This window comes from Equus przewalskii, chromosome 10 (genome assembly GCF_037783145.1).
Source record: "Equus przewalskii isolate Varuska chromosome 10, EquPr2, whole genome shotgun sequence".
Taxonomy (NCBI): domain Eukaryota; kingdom Metazoa; phylum Chordata; class Mammalia; order Perissodactyla; family Equidae; genus Equus; species Equus przewalskii.
The window spans coordinates 59,496,020-59,510,118 of record NC_091840.1 but is presented as its reverse complement, the minus strand read 5'-3'; the positions used below and the strand labels follow the sequence as shown (position 1 = coordinate 59,510,118).

The 14,099-nt window shown below is 47.5% G+C and overlaps 1 protein-coding gene across 2 annotated transcripts in view; it reads right to left on the bottom strand.

Annotated features, from left to right (window-relative positions):
• SHMT1 (serine hydroxymethyltransferase 1) overlaps window positions 1-14,099 on the bottom strand; it is a 27,022-nt gene extending 12,923 nt beyond the window's left edge. Inside the window, exons 1-3 of one of the 2 annotated variants that reach the window (XM_070563624.1) lie at window positions 13,788-14,099; window positions 7,744-7,858; window positions 6,108-6,253 (exon numbers count right to left, since the gene is read on the bottom strand). In XM_070563624.1, coding sequence (XP_070419725.1) covers window positions 6,108-6,253; window positions 7,744-7,839 — 242 coding nt within the window. In that variant the 5' untranslated portion in view covers window positions 7,840-7,858; window positions 13,788-14,099. Of the gene's footprint in view, window positions 1-6,107; window positions 6,254-7,743; window positions 7,859-13,539 lie in introns of both variants that reach the window. The other variant, XM_008532438.2, reaches the window with a different exon arrangement.

Below are 14,099 nucleotides of genomic sequence, written 5' to 3'. Positions count from 1 at the left end.
CCTACATGAGGTACGAAGAGCAGCCAGATCCATAGAGACAGAAAGCAGAGCGGAGGTGCCAGGGGCTGGCAGCGGTGTGTATGTGTAACCACCGGGGGGTGGTTATTGGGGTTGTTTTTGCATTTCCAATAAAATTTTACTTTTTGTTTGACAATTACATATCAAAATTTACCATGTATTTATGTTTTTGATTATCTGTATACTATTAATAATCATAATAACTCAATCCAGAAGAAATTTTTTCTTTTTGCTGGGAGAGATTCACCCCAAGCTAACATCTGTTGCCAATCTTTCTCTCTCTCTTTTTTTTCCTCCCCAAAGCCCCAGTACATAGTCGTATATTCCAGTTGTAAGTCCTTCTAGTTCTTCTGTGTGAGCCACCGCCACAGCATGGCTACTGACAGACGAGTGGTGTGGTTCTGCACCCGAGAACCAAACCCGGGCTGCTGAAGTAGAGTGTGCGGAACTTTAAGCCCTATGCCATCAGGGCTGGCTCAGAAGAAACTTTTAACACTTGGGCCTTGTGCTCACAAACAGCTTTAAAATTTTTAAATGAAACATATATACATTTTTTTATTAGACTAAAAAACACATAAAATTTACCATCTTAGCCATTTTTAAGCATACAGTTTAGTAGTGTTTAGTTAACTATATTCACATTGTTGTGCAACAGATCTCTAGAACTTTCTCATCTTGGAAACCTGAAACTCTATACCCACCAAACAACTCTCCATTTGTTCCCCCCCATTTGTTCCTCCCCTCAGCCCCTAGCAACCATCACTCTACTTTCTGTTTCTATGAATTTGACTACTCTACGCACCTCACGTAAGTGGAATCATACCGTATTTGTCTTTCTGTGATTGGCTTACTTCATTTAGCATAATGTCCTCAAGCTTCATCTGTGTTTTAGCATGTGACAGGATTTCCGTCTTCTCTAAGACTGAAGGACATTCTATTGCATGGATAGACCACATTTTGCTTACGCATGCATCGGTAAATGGACACTTGGGTTGCTCCCACCTCTTGGCTATTGTGAATAATGCTGTAATAAACATGGGTGTGCAAATATCTTGAGATTCTGCTTTCAATGCTATTGGCTATATACCCAGAAGTAGATAGCTGGATCATGTGGTAATTCTATTTAATTTTTTGAGAAACCCCCACACTATTTTCTACAGTGGTTACATCATTTTATATTCCTACCAGCAGTACACAAGGCTCCAATTTTTCCACATCCTTGCCAACATCTGTTATTTTGTTTTTCCGATAGTAGCCTTTATAAAGGGTGTGAGGTGACACCTCATCGTGGTTTTGGTTTGCATCCCCTGATGATTACAGAGGTTCAGCATCTTTCCATGTGCTTGTTGGCCAGGCGTTATTGTATAATGAGACAGAGCTTTTTTTCTGCAAGAGGAGAAAGTTCTAGAGATGGGTGATGGTGAGGGTTGCACAACAACGTCAATGTACTTAATGCCACTGAACTGTGCACTTAAAAATGGTAAATTTTATGTTATGCACATTTTACTGCAATAAAGAAAAGAAGGGGAACGAGAGGTTCTAACTGACAAGATTTCTGATGCCAAATGTGTGGGGTTTTTCCCTCACATCAACCGATTCTGACACCAACTAGGGTCATACAATTCACTTTAATTCTGACCTAACTACCCGGAGTTCCCAGAGACCCCACAGTTAAGGGCTCAGTCCCACAGGATGCTCACTTCAGAGGCCAGTTGCAATTATCAGGTCCCCAAGTTACCACATTTCTGTCTGACAACTTGGGGATTCCCACGACACCCCTCAGGTTCGATAATCCAATAGAATGACACAGAACTCAGGAAGTACTTTCCTTATTATTACCGGTTTATTATAAGTTATTATAATAAACTTATTATTATTATACTTGGCTGCAACTCAGGAGCAGCCAAATGGAAGCGATGCACAGGGAAAGGCATGGGGAAGGGCTCAGAGCTTCCATGCCCCCTCCAGGAGTAACGCCCTCCCAGCACCTCAATGTGTTCACCCCCCCCAGGAAGCCCTCCAAACTTCCCCGTTTAGGGTTTTTGTGGAGATTTCATTATGAGGTGTGATTGATGAAATCATTGGCCATTGGTGATTAACTCCGTCTCCAGCCTCTAATGCGTTGGTCTTTCTGGCTACCAGCCCCCATCCTAAAGCTACCTAGAGGGCCACCAAGAGCCACTTCCTTCACATAAACTCAGGTTTTGTCTCGAAAGGGCTCACTATGAACAAAAGACGCTCAAGGCATTTGAAAGGTGTGTCAGGAATGGGACAAAGACCAGGGGCTGGCTCCGTGGCTGAGTGGTTAAGTTCGCGTGCTCTGCTGCGGCAGCCCTGGGCGCAGACATGGCACTGCTTGTCAGGCCACGTTGAGGCAGCGTCCCACATCCCACAACTAGAAAGACCTGCAACTAAGATATACAACTATGTACGGGGGGTTTGGGAAGATAAAACAGAAAAAAAAAAAATAAAGAAGAAGATTGGCAACAGTTCTTAGCTCAGGTGCCAATCTTTAAAAAAAAAAAAAAGACCAAATATCTTTCTATGGTACCATAGGGGGTTTCCATTGAACTGCACACTTTACTTGGGTGAACTGCATGGCATGTACATTATATCTCAATAAAATTGCTATAGAAAAATTAAAAACCAGAGCTTTGTTTTTAGATTTGTATCAAGCAAAGTCATTAACGCTAGATCAATATTGTTTTCATACGTTAACTTTGATCACTAATAACATCCCAAAAGATAAACTGATGTTATTAAGAAAACATGATCATGAAAATGGGTAATAATCACCTTTTAAAAGAGTCCTTTAAAACGAATAAACGATTTAACTCTCTTCTATTTAAGTTTTTCTAATATATATTAGTCTCATTTGGTTCACCTATGTAATTAAAAATCATAGAATGAGTCTTGAAACCAAAAGGGGCTCCACTGAGTAATCTTGAAGGTCCCTTCCAGCCTCATTCTCTGCTCTGTGACCAAGGGAGGGTGTGGTCTCCCCAAGCCTGAAGGAGAGCAGCTCATGCCTGGAACCATCAGAGATGTCAGGGCTGAAGGGGCCTTAGCAAAGAACCGTCTTCCAGGGGAGCAAACACAGTCCAGCGATTCATGGTCATGGCGAGGCCCTGAGCCCCTGCCTGCCTCATCTCCAACAGACAAGCCGCGGCAGGGAGCCGCGGAAAGCGTGTGCTGTGCAGACAGCGCCCGTGGGAACCCAGTTCTCTTTACCAGCCGTGGGACTGGGGGCACCTATTTCACCCACCCAAGTCTAATTCCTTATCCTGAAAGACCCTGAGAGTGCTGACTCTGCAGTCCGGCCGCAGAGCACAGAAGAATGGGGGCCGCAGGGGATTGCACTCAGCCCAATCCCTAGAACACGCACTGCTGTGCTTGCTCAGTTTGAGACGCTCAACCACAAGATGACCATTGCCTTATTAATGACTGAGGAAGAGAAAAGTATTTTCAATTATATTATGACTCGCTATCAATCAGATTCATGCCAATTTCAGAGACATTAAAATGTAAAAAAATGAGAGCTGAGTGCTGATGAAGCTCAGCCAAGCACTCAATAAACGCCAACACAGTTCCCTGCTGCTGTCTCCAACTGTGTGGGGACCCCAGCTCTCGGCAAGGGATCCAGAAGCCTAATGTGGCCTGGCAGCTAAGCTTGCTCTTCAAACTGACTTCACCTAACACTAAGACTCTTCATCTGTGTCTGTTCCCCTTTGCAACAAAACTCACGGAGGAGTGAGATGCCACCAGTGACCAATGGGTGCCCTCAAACCACAGCAGCGAACACAGTGACTCTTTAACACCTCATGGGGGCCAGAGACCACCTGTCTCCACTCCCCAGACATGGGAATCCCTCTGTTCACCAGGTGGGGACGGGAAGCCCAGGACCCATCAGAGTATTTTCCACAAGATCAACCACAAATGTTGAAACTTCTGGGCCAGCCTGGGATTTGGAGCGTGTGTGTGGTTTCCCAACACCAACAACCAATTCTCAGACCCCCAACTGGGTGTCCAACAGTTCCATTCAACTCTGACACCAACGAGCCAGAGTTGGCTCAGACCTCACAGGTTAAGGGTGCCCCCACTTCAGATGCCAGTCTCAAGTGCCAGGTCCCCAGGCTACCCACATTTCTGTCCAACTTGGCTACAATTCAGGGGTCCCAATAACCAGCCCTCAGGCTTGATAATTCACTAGAACAACTCACAAAACTTAAGAAACTGCTTTCCTTACGATTACTGGTGTTGACGAAAATAATCCATAACCAATCTATAAATGAAAATTTGGGAGAGTTTATTCTGAGCTGAAATCTGAGGACCATGGCCCGGGGCCCTTATTCCCAAAGGAAGAAAGGGCACCAAAGAAGTGAGGTATACAGAGTGGTTATATACCCCCAAACAGGACGTTTCACATATGATTGAAATGTCCCTCCCACAATAGTCACAAGATTGCCCTGTCAGCACAGTGCTTGATGGACACAGCAGGTAGTGGGTCTGCTATCTCGGAGGGCGTAGCAGGAGGCAAGTCTATTGTCTCGAGCTGGGCGGTCACAGGTGAGCGCAGCAATCAGTTTCTAGCCTAAGGAAAGATGCTTAATCCTTAAGGAGATGCCAACGTTGGGAGGGGGAGGGAAGTTGCACCTTTATCTCAAGGGCCTTTGTTCTTGCCATAGGGAATGTCTAAGCAGATATACAATGCATGCTCAACGGCCTCGGTCAGGCCCTTTTAGAAAGACAAGGTCAGGCCGAATTAGGTTTATACCAAATGGCTTCCTCATAGTCTCCAATATATCCTATTGCTTGCCATTTTTATTTGTCACTGGTCTATTATAAAGGATTCAACTCTGGAACCAATGGAAGAGATGCACAGGGCAAGGCATGGGGGGCGTGCCACCCTTCCAGCACCTCAAGCTGTACGAGCACCGGCTCCAGCCTCCCCTCCCATCCCTGGAGGTTGGGGGTAGGGAGCTGAAAGTTCTGACCTTCACATCACAAGTCTGATCTTTCCGGTGACGAGCCTCCATCCTGAAGCCATGCAGGGGCCCCACCCTGAGTCACTGCATTACCATAAACTCAGGTGTGGTCAAAAAGGGCTCATTATGAATAACAGAAGACACTCCTATCACCAAGCAATTCCAAGGGTTTTAGGAGCTCAGTACCAGGAACCAGGGACAAAGTCCGGATATTTATTTTTTATCACACCACAGTGTGAAAACATCTGGAGTCGAGTCCCAGCTCCACTACCTGTGTGCACACTTGACAAGTCCCTGAACTCTGGTGAGTCTCAGATTCCCCATCTTTAAAATGTGGAGCACAGCACCCACTGCCCTATAGGGCTGCCATGAGGGTCACACGACATATCAGTGGTGAAAACACCCAATGAGCTCTTCAAGGCACAGTGTAAGAGCTGGTGATTCACAGCAGGAAAGACCCTCAACTTGGGTCTCAGCTCTGCCACAGAGAGCTTCAGGGGTGTCTCAGGATAGAAGGCCACTTCAACTCCATGGTGGCCTTTCTTTTTCCATGTCCTTTGGGATACAAATGTACAAATGTGCAATGTTAAATTCTGTGATCATCATCTTTGCCTGATTATGATGACCGTAAAGAACAAAAATGAGTATACTTATCATGGCTCTCGGGGTGCAGGAGCTGACTGAAATCACCGCATATGTAAATCCCACATTTATAATGCAGAAACCGTTTCCAGCACAACAGATTCAGTGTGACAGACTCAGTTTCCACTTCCGGGTCACTCCTGATACAGATTCGACTACCCACACGGCAACAGCAACCTTCCATGGCATCACTCAGAGTACTGACCTTTTCTAGAAGCTTGACAACAGTCCAGCAGCTCCACACTCATTATAGACTGGCCTATTATTCTAGAAAGCCCCCAAAGGGACTGCTAAAGTGACCCTGACCTCTTTTGAGTTATGTCAGCGAGCAGGAGTGGAAAAGAAGTCACCACAGTTGAAAACTTTGTTGTTTCCTGAAATTTCCAAATTGTCTGGACTCTATACTCCCTCAGTACTTCACATGACGATGTCAGAAGCAGGTCTTTGACCACATTCACGTACCTCTGGCCTGGGTACCCCTCAGAGTACTTGTTATTTAAGCAAGAGCCCAGGGCCTCTAAAACGGCTCGGCTGGCAAAGTTCTCGGACGCGATCAGCTCCAATCCGACCCTCTGCCGGTTACTCTCCTTCTTAATGATGTTATAAACCTGAGGAGAAGAAAACAGATGCTAAACCTTTGGACATTTTGGTTTAACATTTTGCTGTAATCAAAGCAATAACCTAATAAAGAGAAGAGCCACTATTATAGATTCATATTTTGCCTCAGAAGCTGACCATAACCCAAAATAACCAAACTGAGAAGGCTCCCATAGCACATAAGGGATAGAGAAATCTTCCTCAAAGATTTTAGCATCTAGGAAGGAATTAATAGAAGACAATGAATTAAGAAAAACAAAATGACTGGAGAGAAAACGATCTTTTTTTTTTTCCTTTCTTTTTCTCCCCAAATCCCCTCAGTACCTAGTTGTGTATTTTTAGTTGTGGGTCCTTCTAGTTGTGGCATGTGGGATGCCGCCTCAGCATGGCCTGGTGAGTGGTGCCATGTCCGTGCCCAGGATCCAAACCGGTGAAACCCTGGGCCGCTGAAGCGGGACATGCAAACTTAACCACCCGGCCACGGGGCCAGCCCCTGCAAATGATCTTTAAAATATGTATCCCACCTAATTTTTAATTCTACGCCATCTTCTTAATTTTCATCCCTACATTTTACCAACTTTCTCCTTCCCTGAACCTTACTCCTTGCTCCTTTTCCTTAAAATAAAAGATGCTTAGATAAATCCATACAGACAGAAAGAAGACTAGTGGTTGCCTAGTGGTGGGGAGTTAGGCAGGGCCTAGGGGCGACTGCTAATGGGTTCGAGGTTTCTTTTTTTGCTGGGGGAGGGGGGGACAACACACGATTCTCCCTAATCTAACATCCATTGCCAATCTTCCTCTTTTTGCTTGAGAAAGATCGGCCCTGAGCTAACACCTGTTGCCAATCTCCCTCTTTTTGCTTGAGGAAGATTGTTGCTGAGCTAACACCTGTGCCAGTCTTCCTCTGTTTTGTATGTGGGGCAGCGCCACAGCACGGCTTGATGAGCAGTGTGTAAGGCCGTGACTGGGATCTGGGCCCATGAACCCTGGGCTGCTGAAGCAGAGCATGCAAACTTAACCACTAGACCACAAGACCAGCCCCAGTTCAAGGTTTCTTTTTGACAGGATGAACATGTTCTAAAATTGATTGTAAATATACTAAAAACCACTGAATCGTATCCTTTAAATGGGTGACTTGTATGGTAAATGAATGATATCTCATATATAAAGCTGTTATAAAAATACATAAATAAAAGATGCTTCTTGGTGTCTAGATATGCTCCTCTAAACAGTAAGGAAAGGGTCAGAGCTCAGTGACCCCCTGCTTCTGCCCCCCTTTCGTCCAGAGCCCCCAGCACATTGCTCTGCACTTTGTAGAAACTCAGAAATATTTCAATTTACCTTCAAAGGACTTTTAGCCACTTTGTCAGCCACTGCCTCTAAATCTGACACTTTTATACTACTTGTAAGGCTGTTGAACAAAGGTTATTTATGATTAGAAGTAGAGATGGAAGCAAGAGCCTCCAATTTAAGAACATCTATGAAAACCCACAAACCTCACCTCAGTGTCGCTGTCTTTAAGGGGCTGTGCCATCATTTTATCATGTGAGGACCACAGGTCAGCATTCTCGTGGGCCCCATTGACTGGAGTCGCCATTGCACTGGTTCGAAGTTGCCTAAAAATGGAAAAACTTCCGTTAAATTTAGTCAAAGCTCATCGCAACCTGTTAGTTCTCCAAAGTTGCCAAAGTGCTGACACATTTTTTTAGCCCTTCCCTCAGAGCTGCTCAGTAAACATGAAGATATTCGACTGCAAGACCGTGGTGTGGCCCTCTGGTTCCTTTGTGAACTGTGGCTGTCAGCTTGCTTTCCCGCTAGTAACGAGAACCGCCCCCACCGCATGCCCCACCGGCCGCACCACCTCCCTCCACTGAACTTTTCCTGGGCATGGCTGATCCTCCCAACCAAGCTATCATCCTCGAAGGCAATGGCTGAGAGTTTCTTTTTTTTTTTTTAATTCTCCCACAGTCCCCAGCACAGATGTACCTGAAGTAATATTTGCCAAATGACTGAACAAATGAACTGCTGACATAAGTATTATTTTTTCCATTTTTCAAGTAATGAAAATGAGGCTCAGAAAAGTAAAGTGTCTTAGCCCTGGACTGCACAGCAAGCTGGCCAGGAAGATTAGAATCAAAACTCCAAAACGCACGCTCTAAGTAGCCTGAGTTCCCGCAGGAGCTGTGAAGGAAGCACACGCTGGCAACACAAACCCTCCTGTGAGAATTGCCGGTCAGATCCACCTGTCTACATTTCTCATCGGAAAACTGCATCCCATTAAAATACAGCCGGCTGCAAAATGTATGTTTCTTAACATGTTTCTACAAAGAACAAGAATTTGTGATCAGTGGAACTTCCACTAGTGCGAAAGGTGAAATATTTACAGGAACTAATCTCCCTTAATCAACAGTTCAGTACTTTCCCATTAATTTGGTAAGTTTTCATGTAAAGTTTATCCATTTGATAACCATTTATTGAGGGCCTTCCCTGTCCAGCCACGGCGTTGGTACTGGGAACACATGGTGAACAAAACTGACAGGGGCCCTGCCTTCATGGGGCTTCCATTGTGGGGAAGACAGCAGAAAACGAAACAGGTGCCCTAAATGCAGACGGATAAGACGAGGGGAGTGCCACAGAGGGCAAGCCCTGGGTGCTGGACTGGCAGGCTCACTGGACAGCTGGGTCGGGGTAGTCTACGTGAGGAAAGGACGTCTAGCCTGAGAGAGAGCAATCACGAGGGAAGAGCACTGGGAAATAACAGTCTCTGCTCCTAAGGCCTTGTGGTTTCCTAGGTGATGAGAGCACCAGGGGCATCTTTTGCTCTAACGTAGTGATTCCAGGTGGGCTCCTGGATGGGGGCTGCTCACCAGAAAGACCAAGCCATGATTAGAAGCTTGGGATTTCCAGCCCCATCCCCCATTCTCTGCAGAGGAGAGAGGGGCTGGAAATGGAGCTAATGATCGATCACGCCCATGTGATGAAGCCTCCATGAAAACCCCCAAAGTGTGAGTTTGAGGAGCTTCCAGGTTAGTGAACACATCCCTGTAGCAGGAGGGCGGTGCACCCCAGCTCCACGTGGACAGAAGCTCCTGCGCTCAAGACCCTCCCGGACCTCGCCCTATATACCTCATCACCTGGCTGTTCATCTGGACTCTTTATGACGTCCTTTGTTATATGATAAACTGGTAATCATGTTTCCCTGAGTTCCGTGAGCTGTTCTGGCAAATGATCAAATCCAAGGAGGTGGGTCATGGGAACCTCAGATTTGTAGCAGGTTGGACAAAAGTGTGGGTAACCTGGGGACCTACTGCTTGTGACTGGCGTCTGAAGTGGGGGCAGTCTTGTAGGTCTGAGCCCTCAGCCTGTGGGGTCTGCCCTAACTCCGGTGAGTGTCAGAAGTGAACGGCAGGATACCCAGCTGGTGTGACAGAATTGCTTATGTGTGGAAAACCCCCACATCTGGAGTCAGAAGTGTTCTGAGTGTGGTAGTAGTGTGAGAATAAAGGAGACACACAGCAGGAAGGGTGCAGTTTTCCTATACAAGTACACATACGGTATCATTTGCTAGACAAATGTACCCATTAAGTAAAATAGCCTAAGAGTCCCAAATCACAGTGATCCTCGTTAATCTCTGGCAGAGCTACTAAAAAGAAACTATCAATATTGTTTAACCAGGAAATTCCTAAGGGGGGGGTTTCCAAAGCAGCCATTTTTTGAACAGAAGCACAGCACTTTCAGAAACACAGCCACGGCTGCAAAACGCAAAGCCACACTGCAAGCACGTGGACTCAAATGCAGTGGACACCTCTGCAGCAACAGCAATGCCACCTCGCTGAAGGCCGGCAGCCTCCAATGAGTCTGGCATGTCCACGTTCCCGTCAGAGGTGAAGCGAGGCGTGTAGATGGTTTGGGCGCTATGCCCATGATTCTCTGCGCTGACCTCTGTACTGGAGAATGGCCAGTGCAACCCAACGACCTCTGCATGGGCCACACACGTGCCCTCGGCAGGTGGTAAACACAAAAAAGCACAAGAGCCAAAATAGGCCCTCTGGTCCTAGAATCTCAAAGAGAAAAACGTCTTTTAAATATTGACTATTCAAGGTTAAAAAGGACTCAATGACGGCAAGCAATGCAGAGAAGATATTTCTCAACCACCAAATAACCGAAGTCCACTTGGAACCCTTCTCCTCTAAGGACGGTTGAACGTGCAACCATTCCGTGAAAGGCATTCAGTTCCACTCTGCCCGGGGAAACACAGCCTCCACCTCCAGCTGTGGTCTCACTCATTTCACACCAGCATAACCACCTGCTGCCCTTCGCCCTCACTGCAAACCTTTTTTGACCCAACACGCTAATTCTGAGTCACAGTTACCTCGTGATGCCCCCTCAGGCCTGCAGGGCCATCCTGCTCTCACTGCCCGCCCACCTGAAGGAGTTTTCTCCCCTGCACCCTATTACATACAGATCACGTCATCCCCCAAGTGGAGGACTTCATCCATGCCCCCATGAAATCCCAACTGGAGCCCAAATCACACTGTTTTTAACCATGAAAAAGTCTGAATTTTTTATTCAAACAAAGAGCTCAAGAGTCTTTGTCGTGTTTCAATTAAATCAAGTATATCTTACATCCTGGGGCATTCAGAATGACAGTGAGAAAGACAAAGATCCTGAGACTGTACGTTTTAAGATGTAGAGGGAAGATTATCACGTTTAGCTAATCCTATCTTCAGGGAAGACATACTCACAGCATCTTTTCTCAAGGTCTGGAGGTTGGCTGAAAAACAATATACCTTGAACTTCTCTCTCATATTTTTTTGAAGTGTGATAAAAATACACATTACATAAAATTTACCATTGTAACTATTTTTAAATCCACAATTCAGTTGTGCAACCATCACCACCATCCATCTGCAGAACTTTACCATCTTCCCAAACTGAAACCCTGTCCCCATTGAACGACTCTCCATCCTCTTCTCCCCCAGCCCGTGGCGGCAACTATTCTACTTTCTGGTCTTGAATTTGACTATTTCAGGTAGCTCGTGTCAGTGAACTCATACAATATTTTTGTGTTTGGCTTATTTCACTTAGCAAAATGTCCTCAAAGTTCACCCTTGCTGCAGCATGTGTCAGAATTTCCTTCCGTTTCAGAGGAATAATGTTCCATTGTCTGCATACACCATGTTGTTTATCTGTTCATCTGTCGATGGACACTTGGTTTGCTTCCACCTTCTGGCTATTGCTAGTAACGCTGCTATGAACATGGGGGTACATTATCAAGGCCCTGCTTTCAATTCTTTTGGGAATATACCCAGAAGTGGAATCTCTGGGTCACAGAATAATTCCATGTTTAATATGATCATATAGTAATTCTATCTTTAATTCAAAATAAACTTTTGATATTTAAGAGCTCTACTCCACTACTATTAGCCTACAAGGAATTCACTCATTTCTTCAGCAAATATCTATTAAGCAACTCCTATATTCCAGGCACTCAACTAGGAACTAAGACTGCCAAGGCCAACGAGACACAGGCCCTGCTCTCATGAGAAACAGACTATAAGCTAGGAAAAAAGCAGCACACAGGATAACTTCAGGCGGCGGTGATTGCTACCAGGACAATAAACGAGTGGGGGGCTTCTTTAGACGGGGCCTGGAAGGCCCCTGAGCTGAGAGCTGAACAGCGGAAAGGAGCCAAGCTTATGAGATCAGGGCTAAGAGGGAACAAACACCGGGCGGAGCAAACACAGGTGCAAAGGCCCTAACACAGGAAGAAGCTCGCCTTGTCAAGGGTCAGAAATCAGGCCTGTGCAGCTGAAGCCTGGGGAACAAAGCACAGCACGGAAGAGATTCAAAGGCCCAAGGGTAAGAGGAAGATGGGAAAACAGATTGTCACCGTGACAGTACATGTTTCACAAGTTTCAAACTGTTTTCTAGAAACTTTGGTTTGGGGCCATTTCTCAATCCATCTGTGAAATCTGAAGCTAACAACTAGAGAAGATCAAGGTTTATGTAAAACAGCAGGTGGCCATCTCACAAGCTGGACACCTCGATCCTCCCGCTTCCCAACAGGGATGGCCACACCGGAGCAGACGGTGCTGAGGCTCGCCACAGAGCCCGACTGCTGGGTTCAAATCCCGCTCTCCACTTCCTCACATGCAACCCAGGGACTGACACCTCTGTGTCTTGTTCCCCTCAATACAACACAGGGATGATGAGGGTTCTGAAGCTGGCTGTGAGAATCAAGTGAGGTATCAGACAGAGAGCACTCAGAACAGTGCCAGGCACAGAGTCAGTACTACTCAAAAAGGACCTGCTACTATTGTTGCTAGAGAAACCTGGGCATCTTAGGGCCATCTTCATTGCCACTCAGTAACCCCTGCTGGGCACCCCAGGGGCACACGGCTCACTGAGGCTGCCACTGTCACTACAGGGTTAGATATTTCTACTGGGGAAATGTCATTCATGTGTGGCATGATCCTCACCTCAAGCCCAGGGAAACAGACCTAGTAAGTGAAGTCACTCATCAAGGTGACCAGCCTCCCTACGCCTCCAAATCTCCCCTGGGCCATTGTCATATACGTGGAACCAGCCAGGAGTCTGCTGAGGGAACTACACTGTCGGATGCCATCTGTCTATCATAGGTATTGTGATCTCTACAGAAGAGGAAACTGGCGCTCAGAGAGCTGAGTGGTCTAAGATAGACTATTAAGTCAGCATCTGAACCCTGGTTTACTTCTAGTTCCAAAGCCCTTTTCGTGACACAGCACTAAACAAAAGTGCAATTACCCCCTCTGCTACACGCCCTCTCAAGTAACAGATTAAAGATATGACTCCATAAGTACCTAAGCTGGTGTTTCCAGTCTAGCAACTGCCCGATGGAAAGCACAGGTTTGTGCTGGTCTCAGCTGACCAAGGGTCGCTTAACTTCCAGGACCTGAAGCACAGGGCACCAGGCCAAGAACCCTGCAGGGCAACATTTGTTTCCTAGACCAAGAGGTGACAGATTGCAGACAACAGGCGCAGCCCGGACCCGGTCGCACGTTCCAAAGGCAGGTGGACCATATACGTAGTGGTTGAGGGCACAGGCTCCGAGATCCTCGCTTCGCCTGCCGGCTGTGCCATTCTGCTAGCTTCAGGGTCGCGCCTAAGTCGGCTCTTCTCTCCGAGCCTCTCTGTAAAGCGGGCTACAAGACAGCGCCGGACTTGCAGCTCTGTTGTGAGGATCCTGCCGCGAGGTGAAAGGCTGCACTTAAGTTTAAGAGCTCAACGAGAAAAGTACTCAATAGAGCGCGGCTACCTGTATCAGCAACAAGCCTTCGCTCCATGTCAAAGGCCGAGGCCGCCACCCGCGCTGCACCGATCTGTGACCAGGGACCAGGCGCTCTGGCTCGGCTGTCCGACCCTTCACCCCAGGCACTAACAGGCGCGCCTCACACTTCCGGCTTCGCAGAGGCGCGGGGCAAGCTCGGCCGGAAGGCGCGCACCCAAAGCACCCCGCGAGCGCCGGAGACACCGAGGGCCTGGTACCTGAAGCCGCCTACCTACCGGAACGGGGCGCGCACCAGCCTGAAGACACCGAGGCCACACGCTCCTGCCGGCGCGAGCAGAGTCCGAAAGCAGCCGACCTGCCGTGGCCGCGCGCCTGCCACGTGACCCGCCACGCTAGTCTGAAGCCCCGAACTTGGCGCGCGGCGGCTTGCGCACCGCCGGGGGCCCAGCCCCGCCTGGAGACGCCCAATCAGAGTGCGCAGCCAGGCAGGGCCACGCCCCCCGCCGCGCCGGCGCTATTGGCTGCGGCGGAACGGTGGGCGGGGCTGGCCCCGGCCTGGCCGGGTCCCGCGGGGCCCCTGCTCTCCC